General features: G+C 36.9%; 1 protein-coding gene across 5 annotated transcripts in view; it reads left to right on the top strand.

Moving 5' to 3' along the window:
• Positions 1 to 18,249, top strand: part of LOC131953760 (uncharacterized) — a 178,355-nt gene extending 160,106 nt beyond the window's left edge. For 4 of the 5 annotated variants that reach the window (XM_059317115.1, XM_059317117.1, XM_059317114.1 and 1 more), the window contains 6 exons: positions 5,559 to 5,657; positions 6,925 to 6,966; positions 8,850 to 8,988; positions 9,667 to 9,818; positions 14,231 to 14,254; positions 15,525 to 18,249. In XM_059317115.1, coding sequence (XP_059173098.1) covers positions 5,559 to 5,657; positions 6,925 to 6,966; positions 8,850 to 8,988; positions 9,667 to 9,818; positions 14,231 to 14,254; positions 15,525 to 15,652 — 584 coding nt within the window. In that variant the 3' untranslated portion in view covers positions 15,653 to 18,249. The remainder of the gene's footprint in view (positions 1 to 5,558; positions 5,658 to 6,924; positions 6,967 to 8,849; positions 8,989 to 9,666; positions 9,819 to 14,230; positions 14,255 to 15,524) is intronic. The other variant, XM_059317118.1, reaches the window with a different exon arrangement.
• The last annotated feature ends 221 nt before the right edge of the window (positions 18,250 to 18,470 follow it).

Here is an 18,470-nt window from a genome sequence, read left to right as displayed (position 1 = left end):
GTGGATTCGATCACGGTCACAAAAGGGGATACCAGATATGCCTGTCAGCCTGTATGTGAGACCACATATGCCTGTCAGCCTGTATGTGAGACCATAAATGCCTGTCAGTGTGACACAAAACCTCTCCCAGCCCAGACTTTCGACGTGAACAACGCTAGACAAGCGTGATCACGTAGCGTGACAAACATGACATATTGTGTCCACGTTTTGGGAGCGGTTTTAAATAATTTTATTGTTCTCACACACACAATGCTTGTGGATGGGAATTTTTTTTTGTGCAAGCTTTTATTACATGCACTTTTTTTATTCTCTCGCTGGTAAATGGGCAGTTTTTTTAAATTTGGTAATAATTTGTTTGCTTCATAGGATATGCATGGGCGTTGGTTGTATCTGTTGCCGGGATAAAGTTATAGGTGTCTTGTTGTGTCATTTCAAGACTGACAATATCAGCATAATAAAAACGAAGTGCTGTAATGACGTCTGGCTAGTTGACCTCTGACATTACCTGTGGCTTAGTCAGCTACTCATAAGACAGTTTATTACATTTTTATACAGCGCGTGATGCCAATGACGAAAGTACTCGCTAGACTAGTTAAAACTCAAGTCATTAAATTGAATGGGTTGTAGTCCTAGCAGTCTCAATTCACTTTTTACCTTCCCATATATTTAGTCTACTCAAAATGAACGTAATCCCGCATTTAATCATTCAGGCGAAAACTCATTAGCTTTAACACTTCGTTAATTATGCTAATAAACGCGTGATACCGACTTCAATGAAAATATGTTACCATCCTCCGTATCAAATCGGACTGGAATATCAGCATCCTTATCAATGCAGCTAATTATGTTAATGCTGATGATTTTCTTGATGGAGACTGTAATAAAGATACCGTATAAAAAAAACGAAGCTTAAATGTACACGAATATCTTGAGGACGAATTTTGTTGTCGTTTTTTTCTAGTAACATTTTTACCTCTATCTGCTAGTGATAGATGTATATCCATGAGGATACCTTTTGTCTGTGCAAATATTGCCAAGTCTGGGTATATATTGCCAACTCTGTGCATATATTTCCAAATCTATACATATATTGACAAATCTGTACATATATTGCCAAGTCTGTGCATAGATCGACAAGAATACGTAATCATCAAGTTGTCCGTTGTATTTTAAGACACCGAAGATCTAGTTAATTATCACCCCCCCCACACACACACACACCACACACACCACACACACACATTCAGGTTTCGCGGCAAATGCACCACGTGGTATGCCCTTAAGATATCCTATATAGCGCCAGTTCTGAGTGCACTTGGTTAGAAATGGATGCTTTTTTTTTTACATGGAACTAGAGGTGGGAATTCATTTCAATGAATTTTTTTTTCTATTCTGATCTAAACCCTGGCAATATTTAGGGGCCACATCCCGTAGTTTTTGTAAAGAGCCGTGGGTGCAGTTTGCCATTCACCCCATTGTCTAACACCCCCACCCTCCCTCACACAACACCCCCCTCACACCGAAGCCCGGGAGGGTCAGCTAACCAGTGGTCGTCTTTGTTCAGCATGGGAACTCTTTTGTGGAATTTTAGAAAGGAGTCGTATTCGCTCAATACATATTTTGATAAAACGTAAATGAATGTATCGATTCCAGCACAAACCCCATGATGCTCGCTCAAGGGTTGGTAAAGTTTTTGGTAAAGTTTTTTTTTTTTTTTAGCTTGCCGGTAAAGCCCTGAGGGTGAATACTTTGTTATGCACGTGAGGATAAAATTAGTTATAATTATCGCCACTAAGAGAAACGTTGTTATAGAACTTACTGTAAATATTATAGTTCTTGCTGCGTTAATTAAAATTATATTTAATTACGCTCGGGGTATTAACGAAGAGACGTAGTGATTGTTGAGGGCAGGGAGCATAAAACCTTACGACGCCCCTGCTACCCCATCCCCCCTCCCCCGAGAGATGTCTGAAAGAAACACTGTTCGCAACAATATATATATATATATATATATATATATATATATATATATATATATATATATATATATATATATATATATATATATATATATATATATATACATATGCGCATTAAGTGTTTGAAATAAAATATCCACAGCGTCCACCCTACCCCCAACCTCAAAGTTTAAAAAAAAACATCGCTGACCCATTGCATCCAAAACTTTGAGAAGCCCCAAGTTAACTATTTAGAACTTTAAGAAGCCCCAAGTTAACTATTGAAAACTTTGAGAAGCCCCAAGTTAACTATTTAGAACTTTAAGAAGCCCCAAGTTAACTATTTAAAACTTTAAGAAGCCCCAAGTTAACTATTGAAAACTTTGAGAAGCCCCAAGTTAACTATTGAAAACTTTGAGAAGCCCCAAGTTAACTATTGAAAACTTTGAGAAGCCCCAAGTTTAACTATTCGAGAAGCCCCAAGCTAACTATTTGAAAGTCCCTAGTTAACTATATATCATGATATAAGCCACAGATCCCTTGCAAAAAAAATTCGAGAAGCCTCGACTTAACTATATGTCGTGATCTGTGTCCGGTTAAGAGAAGGAAAAAAAAACTTGGAGTTCGTGAAATCGATTAACGAAACAATCTTTAAATGCCACTTCTCGCTCGCTCTGATAGCTAACATTAGTGCCAAAACTAATGAATGCTTCCCCGAGAATCGTAGCGCTGTGTATGACGTAAGCTCATAGACTAAAGTACCCCGCAAAAATGTTCCCAGCTAATGTGAAATGGCTGTGGAATGGCGCCATCCGAAGGTCTATTATGGCTTTTACTGACCATGATGACCACTTTAAAAAAAAAAAAAATGTTAAAATTATCACTCGTATTCTTAGTTGTGAGTTTTCTATTAGGCTTTGCGTGCGTGTGTGTGTGTTTGTGTGTGTGTGTGCTTTTTTGTGGTCTAGACAGGTTCTTCGAATTTTGAAATAAAAAGATTATTTTAAGCAAAACCTCCACTATAGTAATGTGAATATGTATATATATATATATATATATATATATATATATATATATATATATATATATATATATATATATATATATGCATATATCAAGTGTATCCCATCATCTTGTCCCTGTATGTCGTAACAATTGTTGTCCAATAGAAACACGCATCTTTATGTAAGACAGTATGTGTTGTAAATCTTTGTTGTATAAGCACGTCTGTCTGAAAAAAATGGCAACCGAAATACCAAAAATAGAATTAAGCCTTATAATACATCGATGATTAAAATGAACTGAGTCCTTAAATATATATATAGTGTTTAAATATTTTAGAAACATCGAATATGTTTTAAAAAGCCGTGTTGTAAAACTTGCATTCATTAAGAGGTGCATTTATTTATTTACACAGTGGAGTGGATTTTGAATCAATTTCTTGAAATTGTCAGCAATAACAAATATTTTAAAAAAACATTCGTAAAATGAAGATTCTTTTATCTCAAATAGAGCCGTGTAAGAAATAGTTTTCCCTTTGTTCCCTGCTGATAGTATTTCCTGTCATCGTTCGGTTCCTTGTGTCAGTTGTTCCTTCAAAAGTTGTTAGTCTAGACTTTAGACTGAATGTTGTCTCCATTATTTTGTTATTGCACTCCGGGAACTTCCGTATTTAGAGAACACATTTCAAAAGTAACACTTTTGTCCATTTTTACTTTCTCGTATATACGAAGTATAGGGAAAGTCTTGTAATCGTGCAAAAAAAAAAATCGAGATTTTTACAAATCTCGACGTTTCACACCTCACTGATACGGAAAAACATAATTTTGCAATCTTGTCCGTATGTCTGTGTGTCTGTCTGTGTGTCTGTGTGTCTGTCTGTCTGTGTGTAAACACGATAACTTGAGTACCGTTACAGCTAGATTGATGAAATTTCATATATAAGTATTTAATCAAAATCGTAGATCCGTATCAACTTTTGAGCGATTTCCGATAACCGGAAGTGGTACTTTTCCTACTTTAAATTTTTCAAAAGCCTATAACTTGAGTACTATTTCAGATAGATAAATGAAATTTTATATGTAAGTAAAAGATCTAATTCTCTACCTTCTGTTAAATTTTGAGTCATTTTCGTTGACTGAAAGTAGTACTTTACGCTACTTCCGATTTCTCAAAAAACTAATGTAAATTTTAAAAGTACTAATAATATTGCGCACCATTATGCGCTTTTTTATTTGGCGTTCACTTGGTGTGCAATTAATTTGTCTACGAGATTTTATTCTATTTTTAAAACTTTAAGTATTTAAAATGGATTAAAAATCATGTCTATAGCCCGAGTTCCCATCCCCTGTTATTTTATATAAGAATATTCGAGAAAGTTTAGGGGAGATCACTCCCGGTTTATTATTAAATGTGTACCTTCTTTAAATTAAAAAATGTTCAACTTGTCTTACCTATGATTAATTTGTAATATTTTTCTTTCGACTTATAAAATATCGCGCTAAAATGGAGATATTTGGTTATAGTTCCATCGTTTGATATTGTAAAAGTGTGGGATAAAATGGCTTACCATTTAAAGTGCATGAAGTAAAGTACCTAGGGTCTTGTTTTAAGTGGTCAACTACCACAGAAGCTTTTATATTAGCCTACAGATTAACCACACCTTTATTTACTTTGACCAAATACATGCGTGGTAATATAACAATTACTAAGCAACTGTAACTAAAATGTGTTTCATATTTCAACGTCTCTGAAACTAAAACCATAACGTTTTAAATTCACTAAAAAAAATGTAATATTTCAACATCTCTAAAACTATCACGCTAGAAAGGCGCACTCAACTCTTACTATACTTTATTTTCCAAACCCACTTACTCTACCTAATCTCTTTTTATATCAGCGTTTATTACGCATCTATGTAAATCCCATATAACCTCGCCAGTACATTTGAAAACTATTGGAATTTAGTTCTCTGACCCATTGAGGTTCCCTGTGTAGTTAATCAATAGCTAGCACAGATCTCTTTGACTTGTTTGACCATAGCCGTTTAGTTGTACAAGTGAATCAAATTGACGTTGGCTGAACAAAATATTGATTCATTGTTCAGAATGTTCTGATAACTAATGTTGAGCTCAAAGATTTAATATACCTTGAGGCGGGGGGGGGGTCTATTTTCTTTTCTCATTTAGCTGTCCTCGTCACTTATTGGCCCAAACACTTTAAACATGTTCAGACTTGAACAATTCATCTTCAAATCTCATCTCTCAGCTACACCTCTCACCTCTTCTTCTGACCCCACCCCTCAGATTTCTCTCAAAACTACTTTACATCCCCACCCCTCACATCTATGTAACTTCTGGCCCCAACCCCTCACATTTCGCCCCCCTCTCCCACACTACCTCTCACCCCCACCAAGCTACCCACCCCTCATATTTCTCTCCCCCTACTTTTCGTCCCCATCCCTCACATTTCTGTAACCCTTACTTCTGGCCCCCACCCCTCTCCCGCAATACCACTCACCCCACCTTTCACCCCCCGCCCCTCAGCCACCACCACCCACCTGCAGTACATGTAGCGCTCATTGACACCTTGGATTTTCAGATTCCAGCAACTCACCAAGACATCCGCCCCAGGGTCACACCAACAACGTCCCCAACGTCCCGGTCAGCGTGTGCGGCGCGGCAGGCATGCACGGATGCTGTACGTACTCACCTAGGATAACTCACACGACGCGGCCATTTCCACTTTCTTTCCATGCCTACTTCAAACTTTTCACTCCAACATAAAAATAACATTTTATTCTTTAACTGAAGTTTATTTTTACATAAAACATTGATCACTTTCGTGTATTTTACTATGGTTAATGTTCGTGTTACATAGAAAAGCATGTTGTTATTTTATTTTTTAATTTATTAAAAACAAAATGAAAGTCATTCTATAAATATATTTATTCTGGTACGTAAAACAATATCAGCGTAAATGCTTGACGTCCAAACGTACTTAAGTTAATTCCAGACACTGAGACATACAATGCTAATTGAGTCATGTTAAGAAAGATCTAGAAATGGGCCTGTTTTTAGTTGAAGATAACCTTGAAACGTTGAAACCGAGAGGGTGTAAACACATACATGTAAGGCCGGTAACTGCCAAGAGTTTTCATTAGATTGAGCCAGCCATCTTTAAATGTGTGTGTAAAAACTGAATTAATCAAACAAAGGGGAAAAAATCTACCGTAAAGTTGAAAAAACAACTAATCTTTTTTACTTTAAAAAACAAAAAGTTTTTTTTTTTTCCGGCATAGTTTTTGACAGCTGAAGACTATAACAATTTTAACAGCAAAGGGAGTCAGTAGTTCTCTCCCCTGTTTCTAAATTTAGCCGCGTGGGGAAAAAAAGCGTGACTACAGACACCTAGAAGATTCTAATATGGATAGGTCACCCTTATCCATCTTGGTCTGTCTATAAGCTACAACACGTGATCTAATCTAATTATAGTGTCGTCTGCAGGTCTTCACAACTGTCAAATATCATTGATGTTAAATGTACACCTGTTGTCTTCTTTATTTTTTGCTTCATTGTGTTTCTAGTTCCTGTGTTTAAAAATAGTTATAATAACGCTTTAAATTTTAAACAAATTATTTAGACTAGTAGTGCTTTTTAGACGCTGAATTATTTCTTTCTGTTTGGCTTATTTTTAAATGTTTTTCATTTAAACCTTAATATTTCACAATCAAAACCACATTTCAAACTAAAAAAAATTTAACATAATTTACCTGGGGATTTCCAAAAATGTAATTAAGAAAAAATGCGTTTCCTGACCTGGTAGAATGGGAACAATCCTGAGATATATGTGTAGGTTACTTGCAAGGGTTAAATCTAGCTCGCGACGCGAATAAAACTTTAAAAACAAATGAATTAGAAAGACATTTGTCAGCGGTCCTCAAACCTTACGCACTCATTTCTTACAGGGGATGACGTCACAGACGGGGAAATTTCTCAGAATAACAAAGGTTAGAAACCAGTTTCACTCCAGTACTAATGCTACTCAATACAAAATACTAGCTACATAATCTCAACTTCTATCGCTACACAATCTAAACTTCTGTCGATACACAATCTAAACTTCTATCGCTACACAATCTAAACTTCTATCGATACACAAACTAACACCATCGTTACACAATTCACAGCTATGTTATTATTCCTTCTCAATCCAAAACTCTTATCTTTACAAACCAAAATTTTTCATTGCTGCATTTTTTTCTTGTCCCTTATTATTTTTCAATGTTAGTTCATCGTGGGTATAGGGCCCGTGGAGAGGCTCCCTCTAACACCCACGGGAGCCATTTTGTCTGGTGTTAATTATAAGAGGGTGGGGTTAATTATAAGAGGGTGGGGTTAATTATAAGAGGGTGGGGTTAATTATAAGAGGGTGGGGTTAATTATAAGAGGGTGGGGTTAATTATAAGAGGGTGGGGTTAATTATAAGAGGGTGAGGTGGGGCCAGATTAAGAGCCCGTCCCGCATGCCGAGAACTGTTGTAGCAAGGTCGTCACTGCTTGAGTTTTTGCTTTTTTTGCTGTTACTATTGGTACTGTTGTGCAGTAGCGTAGCGAGGGGGGGGGGGGACATATGTCCCCGGGCGCCGACCTTAGGGGGCGCCAAAATGGGTTGGAAAAATAAATTGAAAGGTTGAGGGGGATGCAAATCGAAAGTTTGAGGGGGGGTGCAAATCGAAATCTCGAGGGGGGGGTGCAAATCGAAAAGTTTGTCCCAGGGCGCCGGGAAGGGTCGCTACGCCTCTGCTGTTGTGTGAGTGCCCGTGGGGTCCAAGATGTTAATGCCCGGGGATACATGCCCATAAACCTATGTTTAATACCATTTTTATAGTACACATGTTTGGGACTCAAAATGTAACCAAGATTGATTCATCTCTGGTTTCCTTAGCCTATAGTTGCATGAAACGTTTTGTAAACGATAGTAGATTCCGTCATTAAAATAGATGCTTACATTGTGTATAACTAGAGTCTAATTTCTAAAATGTTTTAAGTACAGTTTACATTTCGGGTTCAAATCCCATCCACACCGTACCTATTGGCTTGTCTGACTCGGCTCCCTGGGTAAAGCTCATCAAAAGATTTTAAGTACTCACATTGTGCACGTGAAGGAAGAACAGAAAAGTTTACGCTGACTCGACTTAATGAGTTATTTTTAGCTTCAAACAGTTGAACGAAAATTCAACTATAAACAAACATTCTTTAATATACATTATCCAGCTTAATTTTTTTTAAATCTGATAAATATTAGATTTACACAAACGATCTAATTACGACGTATTTAGCTTGTCCTTTTCGCTTTCTTAACAAGCAATTAATTAAATATTCTATAACAACATCATTTCATTATTAGAAACACAAGAGAATCCACAACATTTTTTACATCGCTTCACACCAGTGTAGTTGTTTGTTTTTGGTTGTTGTTTTTTTTTTTATTTCTTTCGGTTTCGTTCACCAGTTTTGAACTAACTTATTTATCTTACGATTGTTGCTTTAATTTTTTTTTACGTGAAGAACTAAACATTGCTCTTTACCCGTTTATTTACTGTAACTTTAGCTGTTGTTTTTTATAGTTGTAATTAGCATTGTATTCTTTTTATAACCAATTTATGTTTCGTTTTTTAATTAAACAATTATATTTTTCTATAAAACAAATACAGTTAATATTTAAACAATTTACTCAATACTTTGGTTTCATTAATTTTTTTAAACGAAACATTTTTTTTATTATTTTGTTCTTGAGCCTCTTACTTTTATTTGTTTTATTTTGATTGTGTTTATGTTTTTAAGATTGTGTTTATGTTTTTAACGCTGAATATCTTTTCAATGCCCCACAGCCATCTCCATAACTGGGAAAAGATTCGTTGACCTAGGGGAAAAGATCCACTTGGTTTGTAATGCGTCGGGCGGCCCACGGGTACCGGACGAGATCGACTGGTTCAAGGGTGGGGATAAAATCGATTCCACTAAGTATCGGTATGTATGGAATCGTAATGTCTTAAATTGGGCTCTAGTGGGCCTCGATTTGAGATCGATTTACGTGATGTGAAATCTTAAAGCAAATAAAATTTTATTCTACGTTTTAGGGTGGTCATCCATAAATGACGTCACACTTTTAACGATTTTTTTTTCTATCTCTACTCACAATCTTCACAAAAAGCTAGACTTCCACCCCTAAAATGGCGTCACCCCCCTCAAAATTGTTTTTTTTTTTTTAAACATCGACTCCTTTCTAAAATATTATTACTGCTCTGTCCATATTTGAGTATATTGATCAATTTCTATTACAATTTACATAAACAGCCTTTTAAAAAACAAAACCCAACGGCTAAAATTCAGTTTCGTACATAACATTTTAAAAACGCGAAACTTTCTGACACGCCCCCCCCCCCCCCCACCCACTCAGACGTCACACATCGTCACAACATTCCGAAACCTCCCCACCCCGCCCTAGAAGTGTGACGTCAATGTCTGATTTCTAAGTGTTAAATATTCACTCACTGTTTATATTAATTAACATGTATTCAAATACACGCAAGACTAAAATCCGAATACTAAACTTTTGAAAGTAAACACTGACGTGAAACTGAACACATCAATTATGTATTTCAATAACATCGAGAAAAATATTTTTGTTATTGAACTTGTCCACAGGCACGTCACGATTGATAAGTATCAATCGATGACCGATCGATCGTTCGTCTCCGAGCTGATCATCGACCACAGCTCACACAGCGACACCGGCGACTACATCTGTCGCAGCAGCAGCAACGACATTGTCAATCTCAAGGTCACGGTGTTAAACGGTAGGTCAAGTTTCAAGGTCAAGGGGTTAAGTGATAGGGGGCGCCTCAAGGTCCCGGGGTTAAGTGATGCGTGGCGTCTCAAGGTCATGGGGTTAAGCGGTAAGCGGTAAGTGTTATACCGTAGGTCAAGTCTCAAGGTCATGGGGTTAAGTGGTATGTGGCGCCTCAAGGTCAAGGGTTAAGTGGTGGGTTGCGTCTCAATGTCACGGGGTTAAATGTTAGGTAACACCTCAAGGTCACAGTTTTTAAAACCAGTTGACGTCTCAAGGTCACAGTATAAAACAAATTAAAATACAGATTAAAATACATTTCTATGATTTAGAAAATTTTAGAGATTTTAATAATTATCCGTAATTAAACCTCATTTCCCTGATTTAAATAAATGCCCATGATTTAAACCTATTTCTGTGATTTAAGCGAATGTCAATGATTGGAAAAAAAAAAATCCGATATTTAGTTAATTCCCGCAATTTTAACAAATCTCCGTAATAAAATGCATATATAACTTTTTATTGCAATAATTCATTTCCTTTAAAATGCCTATCGTTAAGTTCTTTTTTTTTTCTTTAATCCTCAACTGAAATAATTACTGAGAATGATTAAAAATTTCTATCTCAGAAAAAACTACGATATCAAAAGCTATGGATTATTATCAGTTATTTCTTGAAACCCTAAAATTATTCTCTGGGCAATTATTAGATTTGGCGAGTCGCCAAAATAAATGAACACGATGAAGACTGGTGCTTGTCCGTCTAGTACCACGAGTCGGTGCTAGAGAACTGATTTCTCTATCAACTACGTGATGCTATTCTTAGCCTGCAGAAATTACCAGGAGATTGGGTTTGTCTACAAGGATCTGGCATTAAAATCTGCATAAATTATTGATTATCGGTGTCTGGTGGACTTGTTCTAGTTCTACTAGACAGTTACACGAAATTTAGACCTAAATCTGTGTTAGACCGTTACACGAAATTTAGACCTAAATCTGTGTTAGACCGTTACACGAAATTTAGACCTAAATCTGTGTTAGACCGTTACACGAAATTTAGACCTAAATCTGTGTTAGACCTTTACACGAAATTTAGACCTAAATCTGTGTTAGACCTTTACACGAAATTTAGACCTAAATCTGTGTTAGACCGTTACACGAAAGTTAGACCTAAATCTGTGTTAGATTGTTACGTGAAAGTTGACCTAAATCTGTGTTAGACGGTTACACGAAAGTTAGACCTAAATCTGTGTTAGATTGTTACGTGAAAGTTGACCTAAATCTGTGTTAGACGGTTACATGAAAGTTAGACCTAAATCTGTGTTAGATCGGGGTCGGAGTGGTCGAGTCGGTAAAGCTCATGGTTGATAAACCGAAAAGTCTCAAGTTCGAACAAGTTTGTTCTTGGTTGGACAAAGGCTATGGAAGCAAATCCAAAAAGAAAAGCAGGCTGAAACCGGAGTCAATGGCCTCAATGGCGCATAACCAGTTGACACGTATCCATAATTGTGATGGAGGCGTGGTCGAGTCGGCAAAAGCTCATGGTTGATATCTGTCGAAAAAAGTCTCAAATTCAAACCCTCTGTCAGATAAGGCTCGATCCCTTCCAACACTAAAAATTAAGAACGAAGAAGAAGAAGAAGTGTTATACTGCTACATACGGATATGTGGACAAATGTTAAAGGACATAATTGACTGTGAAGAAGGGACAAAATAGACAGCAAAAGGGACAACGTAGTCATAAGCAGTGGGACAAAATAGACAGTGGTGGGACAATATAGATCTATCGGTGGGAATAAGAAACGGCATTGGGGGACATGCTGCTGTGTCTTACTAGACGCCCTGATGGTCAAGCCTACAGACTTCTGTGTGGCCTAGTGGTCAGTGCATACAATCTGATGTTATACCTTGATGGTCAAGCTGTACTTGACGTTTGATGGTGGTCTAGTGGTCAGTGCATAAAATCTGATGTTATACCTTGATGGTCAAGCCTACAGACTTCTGTGTGGTCTAGTGGTCAGTACATAAAATCTGATGTTATACACTTCTGTGTGGTCTAGTGGTCAGTACTGAATTGCAGAAAGTTACTTACTCAATTAGCTATGCAACTGATGAATTTTTTTCTACTTAGACTTTAAAACCTTCAAAAAACATAGAATGCTAGAAAATTAACTTATTTAGCTACGATTGTTAATCTTTAGAACAACATTAAACAGAACGAGAAAGATAATCTAAATAACCTACAATGTTTAATCTTAAACCTTGAGAAAATTAACCTACAAACTCGATGTCGCAAACACAACATTGAACTCATTGAAATAAAATTATTCATGCTGTATCATAAAGTAGCACGCGTGAAGATTTAGTGTAGGAATGTAGTGGGTGTTTAAAAATGCCGAAACTTAATAAAGCTGGTTGAAGAAGTGCAGAAATGAGAAAATTTATTCGACGCCAAACACAAACATAAATGTTGATCTGTTTAAATATTCAAACCAGATTTATTGATTGACAGGTTCCTGTTTCAATGCATATAAATATTCAAAGCTATAAATTATGATCGATGCTCTTCAGATGAATATAAATAAAAACATCAAGTCAAAGCGGAACAGGGTTTGGTATTCTGATGTGGGTTATTCTAAAACCAGAAAATTTACAATGTAATGTATAGCAACAAAAACTTCAGAAGTGTATCAGTCTAAAACTGGAAAATTAACGATCTAGAGTAAAACAAAAATGTCAGTAATGGGTCAGTTCAAATCGGAAAATTAACAATCTAATCAAAACTAATACAATATCAGATATGGGTCAGTTAAACCGGAAAATTAACAATCTAGAGTAAAGCACAAAATTAAGAAACGGGTCAGTCTAAAAATACAAACAAAACATCCGGGCAGCTATGAGCAACATCCACGTGACCTGAGTAATCTTTATTGGTTAGAACATCGGTGTCTCGAGACCTGCAGTAAACAAACCACAAACATGGCTGTTTCGTGTGCTCTCTCAGCTTACGTTAGCATTTCCGTGATTCGGACTGACGCAAATAAATTCTACCACAGTTAGGTCCTGGGCCACACTACTGCGGAAATATGTGGAGAATTTTTTTTTTATCAGGTAACTACAGAAATTTGTGGAGATTTTTTTTTTATTAGGTGACTACTGAAATATGTGGCGAAGTACCAAAAATGTAGGTAACTACAGAACAATGAGGGTAAATACCAAATATTTAGGTATCTACTAAATTATGCGGGAGAATGCCAAAAATTTAGGTCTGTGCTGAAATATGCGGGGAAATGCCAAAAATTTAGGTAACTACAGAAATATGTGGGGAATTACCAAAAATGTAGTTAACTACAGCAATATGCGGGGGTAGGCCAAAAATTTAGGTCTGTAGTGAAATATGCGGGGAAATGCCAAAAATTTAGGTAACTACAGAAATATGTGGGGAACTACCAAAAATGTAGGTCTGTACTGAAATAATCGTGGAAAAGCCAAAAATGTAGGTATGTACTGAAGTATGCGGGGGGATGCCAAAACTTGAGGCGACCTCGGATGTTTGAAACTGAAATGTGCGGCTTAAATTAAAGTTTAAATTGAAGACAATGTTAACCTGTAATTGTCAATGTTAACTTTTAACTTGCCCCTTTGGCGCTGACGGCAAATACAGAGTCGCTGTACTTGATTGTATATTTAAATGTTGTTTAACATTTGATTTGAACTTGGTTTAGTTCAACAGCATGGCTTTGTTTTGTGCTACTGTGTTACCAGTACTCATGTCCCCTATGGTACTGTGTTACCAGTACTCATGTCCTCTATGGTACTGTGTTACCAGTACTCATGTCTTCTATGGTACTGTGTTACCAGTACTCATGTCCTCTATGGTACTGTGTTACCAGTACTCATGTCCTCTATGGTACTGTGTTACCAGTACTCATGTCCTCTATGGTACTGTGTTACCAGTACTTATTTCCCCTATGGTACTGTGTTACCAGTACTCATGTCCTCTATGGTACTGTTTTACCAGTACTCAAGTCCTTTATGGTACTGTGTTACCAGTACTCATGTCCTCTATGGTACTGTGTTACCAGTACTCATGTCCTCTATGGTACTGTGTTACCAGTACTCATGTCCCCTTCTGTGTTACTAGTACTCATGTCCTCTATGGTACTGTGTTACCAGTACTCATGTCCTCTATGGTACTGTGTTACCAGTACTCATGTCCTCTATGGTACTGTGTTACCAGTACTTATTTCCCCTATGGTACTGTGTTACCAGTACTCATGTCCTATGGTACTGTGTTACCAGTACTCATGTCCTATCGTACTGTGTTACCAGTACTCATGTCCTATGGTACTGTGTTACCAGTACGCATGTCCTCTATTAGAATCAGCAGCAATTATTGATTTGCATTTTTTTTTCATTTCAGCGGAGTCAACGAAAAAAAATAGAGGTGAGACATTTTTTTCATGTTAAACATTAATGGCCTATTAGGGAGGGGGAGGGGGGGGGGGGTTAGAGCATATGTGACCTCACACATTATGGGTTTAGGGGTGGGTTTAGACTTTTGTCTCGATTGTTACGCAATGGGCTTGAAAGGGGGGGGGTCACATGTGGTGAACTTGCTGTTGTTATTCAAAGAGTGTGGGTGGACTTTTGATTGGAAATTTCAATGGTCATGGCCTGGTTTTGTGATGGTGGTGGTGGTGTGGTTTGTGATGTGATGGTGGTGTGGTTTGTGACGTTGGTGGTGGTGTGGTTTTGTTGGTGGTGTGGTTTGTGATGTTGGTGGTGGTATGGTTTGTGATGTTGGTGGTGTGGTTTGTGATGGTGGTGGTGGTGTGGTTTGTGATGTTGGTGGTGGTGGTGGTATGGTTTGTGTTGTTGGCGGTTGTGGTGGTATGGTTTGTATTGTTGGTGGTTGTGGTGGCATGGTTTGTGTTGTTGGCGGTTGTGGTGGTATGGTTTGTATTGTTGGTGGTTGTGTGGTTTGTGACGTTGGTGGTTGTAGTGGTGGTGTGGTTTGTGGTGGTGGTGGTCTATGTGATGTTGGCGGTGGTTTGTAATGTTGGAGGTGTGAATTGTGATGATGTGTTGGTCTGGTTTGTGACGACGCGTGCTTATAAGAGGGAGGGGAGGGGTAACACCGACCTAAATAGCATCTGTCGTTTATACACGACCCCCCCCCCCCCCACCCCCTCCCCGAAATATGTGCGGGAGTAAATTGCGACCACTACTTTTTCAAAAAAAAGCGTACAGAGCAGTTTTATACCTCTCATAGCATGTTCCCCAATAGTATACCTCTCAAAACAGGTGCCCAAGTTGTATATCTCTCAAAACAGGTGCCCAAGTTGTATACCTCGCATAACATATGGCCATATTGTATACATTTAAAAACTAATGCCCCTGTATATCTATTATAGCATGTGCACAAGTCGTAAACATTTCAAAACACGAGCCCAGGTCGTATACATTTCAAAACATGAGCCCAAGACGCATACATAGTGGGGCTAATGAAATCTCAATTCTTAATATCTTAATGGATTTCACAAAAGGCCATTCTTTGTATGACAGTGAAGCTAACAAAAAGCCATTTTTAGTTCCCTAGTGAGGCTAACAAAATGACATTTCTTGCAAATCTGCCTCATCTCAATCTATAACTAATATCATTATGATTTTTAAAAGGTAATCGTTTTAACGTTCTATTTTTATCACATCTCTAGATGTACAGGTCAAGGGCGAGTTTGTTGGAAATGGCGGCAAGAGTATTCACACCAAGACGCTAGTGAACCGTGCCGTGCTCGCGGCCATCTTGACTTTGTGTTCGCTGTACCTTGACCTCGTCTCATGATCATATAGTGTGTAACGGTAGCCACTGTGTCGCTTACACACAACACACGGCACAGGCGCGACATGGTGGAACTTCAGGGAGGTCGGAACTTAATAGATGATGGAATGCTGAACAAACACATAGCACAGTGATTCCAAACACGTCTTTTCTATTTCTTTATCCGTGTCAGCTCGTGAGATCATCTCAACGAACTCTCTAGCTTGTGAGGTGAGGTTTGTACACGCTAACACAGTGGGGGCAAAAATATTCGATTTCATTTCAACTCACCTTGCCATGGAACGATTAAAAATGGCAGCCACAGCAAATTACTGGCAGTTATTAGCTACATGAAATTTGAACTTTCAGAAATACAGATTCACTTTATAAGCTAAAACCATGGGCTGGTTTAGCCGATAGACTGACATTTACCTGGCCAATTCAAGGATTTATGAATTCACTCCCTTGTTATTCTATCTGTCAGGATGTTGTAAATAACTCGTCGTGTGCTCAACAGGCACACAACTAGGCTTGAGAGTACGACTCTAGTGCTTGTTGGTATTTATTATTGTTTTATTTATTATCAAGCTCGTCTGCTCCAACCGAGCAGTAACTCATCCTAGCCATTTTTTTTTTCTGTCAAGAGTTAAGTTTTCCTGACCCTTAGACAGAAATCATTATTTTAACTTTTTTTAAATGATTGTTTTTAGCTTAAACTTTTCACCCCAGGTTCAGATACAAAAACATAAAAGAAACAAATTATTTGAAAGAATGTTGGTTTAAAAATTGGCTGCTTTCCTGCTGCAAGATTTATTTTTAAAAATTTAAGTGAAAACTACGGCAGAGGGTGAAGTCTGGTCGACATAGTTACCAGCAGAGGCAATGACCTCTCTATATCGTGACCGGAAGAGGCAATGTCCTCTCTATATCGTGACCGGAAGAGGCAATGACCTCTCTATATCGTGACCGGAAGAAGCAATGTCCTCCCTATATGGTGACCGGAAGAGGTTAGCTGCTTGGACAAATATCTTGTTTTAGAGAGGTGGGCAGTAGGGGTCATCTTATTGTCACCATTGGGGTCATTTCTTATGGACACCAGTAGGGGTCTCCTCTTGTGGTACCCAATAGGGGTCATTTTTTTTTTAAACACTGGGGGTCATCTCAAAATGCCACCATTATGAGTCATTTCTTATGGAAACCAGCGGGGGTCATTTCTTATGGACACCAGTAGGGGTCATATTATTGCCACCCTTGGGGGAGGTGGGGGGGGTCATACCCTTATTGTCATCATTTGATGTCCTCTTTTCTGGCACAATCTAGTTGCTCAACCTGCAACGATAAAATCAAACGTCAGTCATCATTGGCTCTACCGTCTATATATAGATTACACTGTGTATTCATTGATCCATAGAAATCATGTCACACCTCAAACCCTAAACTTCCTCCACACAACTGATCCAAGCACATGTTCTCATATTTGTATGTGTGATCTTTTTTTCAAAATCCCTGTAAAGTATTCGACTTATTTTAAACAACAGCAAAATGTATGTCGTATTTTTTACTCTTTGTCCTTAATGTATAAGAAAAACGCCAGTTGTTGGTATTAATGACTTTGTTGAAAGATGTACCTCACACATTTGTAATTATAACATGAATCAGAGGAATCTCATAGCATTTCCGGTGTCATGCGCTGAAACTCCGGAAACTCGGGATATTGCGCATGCGCATTAATGTAAGGGCTAGCTTATACTGTGGAGCTTTTTTAATACACTGGAATAAGAAAGGTTCTGGTAAATAATCAGGGTAACGATATGTGACCTTGGCATTGGATTCTGTGCTACACAACGTTATTGTTTACAAGAATGTACTTTCATGTATTTCGTTCAGCTCTTTCTTTATTATTTAAAAAAAAAGGAAATGTAGGCCTAAGTCAGAGCTGCCATTTTTCAATCTGGGTTTTATTTTCAAAACTAAACATTGCAGTAAGAAAGAATTATTGATTGGCTACATCGGTGTGAATTTTGAGTTATAGGCTACGTAACAAGGGCTCTAAATATATATATATATATATATATATATATATATATATATATATATATATATATATATATATATATATATATATTCCACCAGTAAACAAGTGTCTCCATGTTTACGCTAGTCTACTGTAGTTAATAGCCTATTCTGAGTAAAGCTCCAAGGTCAAACTTCGAGAACGTTCTTTTTTATTAATTTTTTCATAAAAAAAATAAACAAAAAAAATTAGAAAAGAAACAAGTTTTGGATTATGAAACACCGTGCAATGTTAAAGAAACAATAGCCAACCTAAGGTGGTTAGTGGACTGTGAGATTGAGTGGGAGGCACTTTGATGTTTAGATCGTCAATAATTTGGAATTAACATTGTTGTTTTTTTTATTTAATTTTATATTTGCGAGTACACCACACACATTTTGGACTTGCTCTTCAGATCATACAAAGAAATGTGTGTAATTATGTTTAAATTATTTAGAAAAAAAATGTGTACCTCATTTAATATTTAAATTGATAATTTAGTTAGCAACTCCTGTGAATTACACAATGTATATATATATATATATATATATATATATATATATATATATATATATATATATATATATATATATATATATATATATATATATTTGGCCTATATACATATATATATATATATATATATATATATATATATATATGTATATATATATATATATATATATATATATATATATATATATATATATATATATATATATATATATATATATATATATATATATATATATACTGTATGTATCGATAAAATGTGTACCATACAATAGC

This window comes from Physella acuta, unplaced genomic scaffold (assembly GCF_028476545.2).
Source record: "Physella acuta isolate Inbredline_101_S28 unplaced genomic scaffold, ASM2847654v3 ptg000948l, whole genome shotgun sequence".
In the NCBI taxonomy this organism is placed as follows: domain Eukaryota; kingdom Metazoa; phylum Mollusca; class Gastropoda; family Physidae; genus Physella; species Physella acuta.
This window is presented reverse-complemented; position numbering and strand designations above follow the sequence as displayed.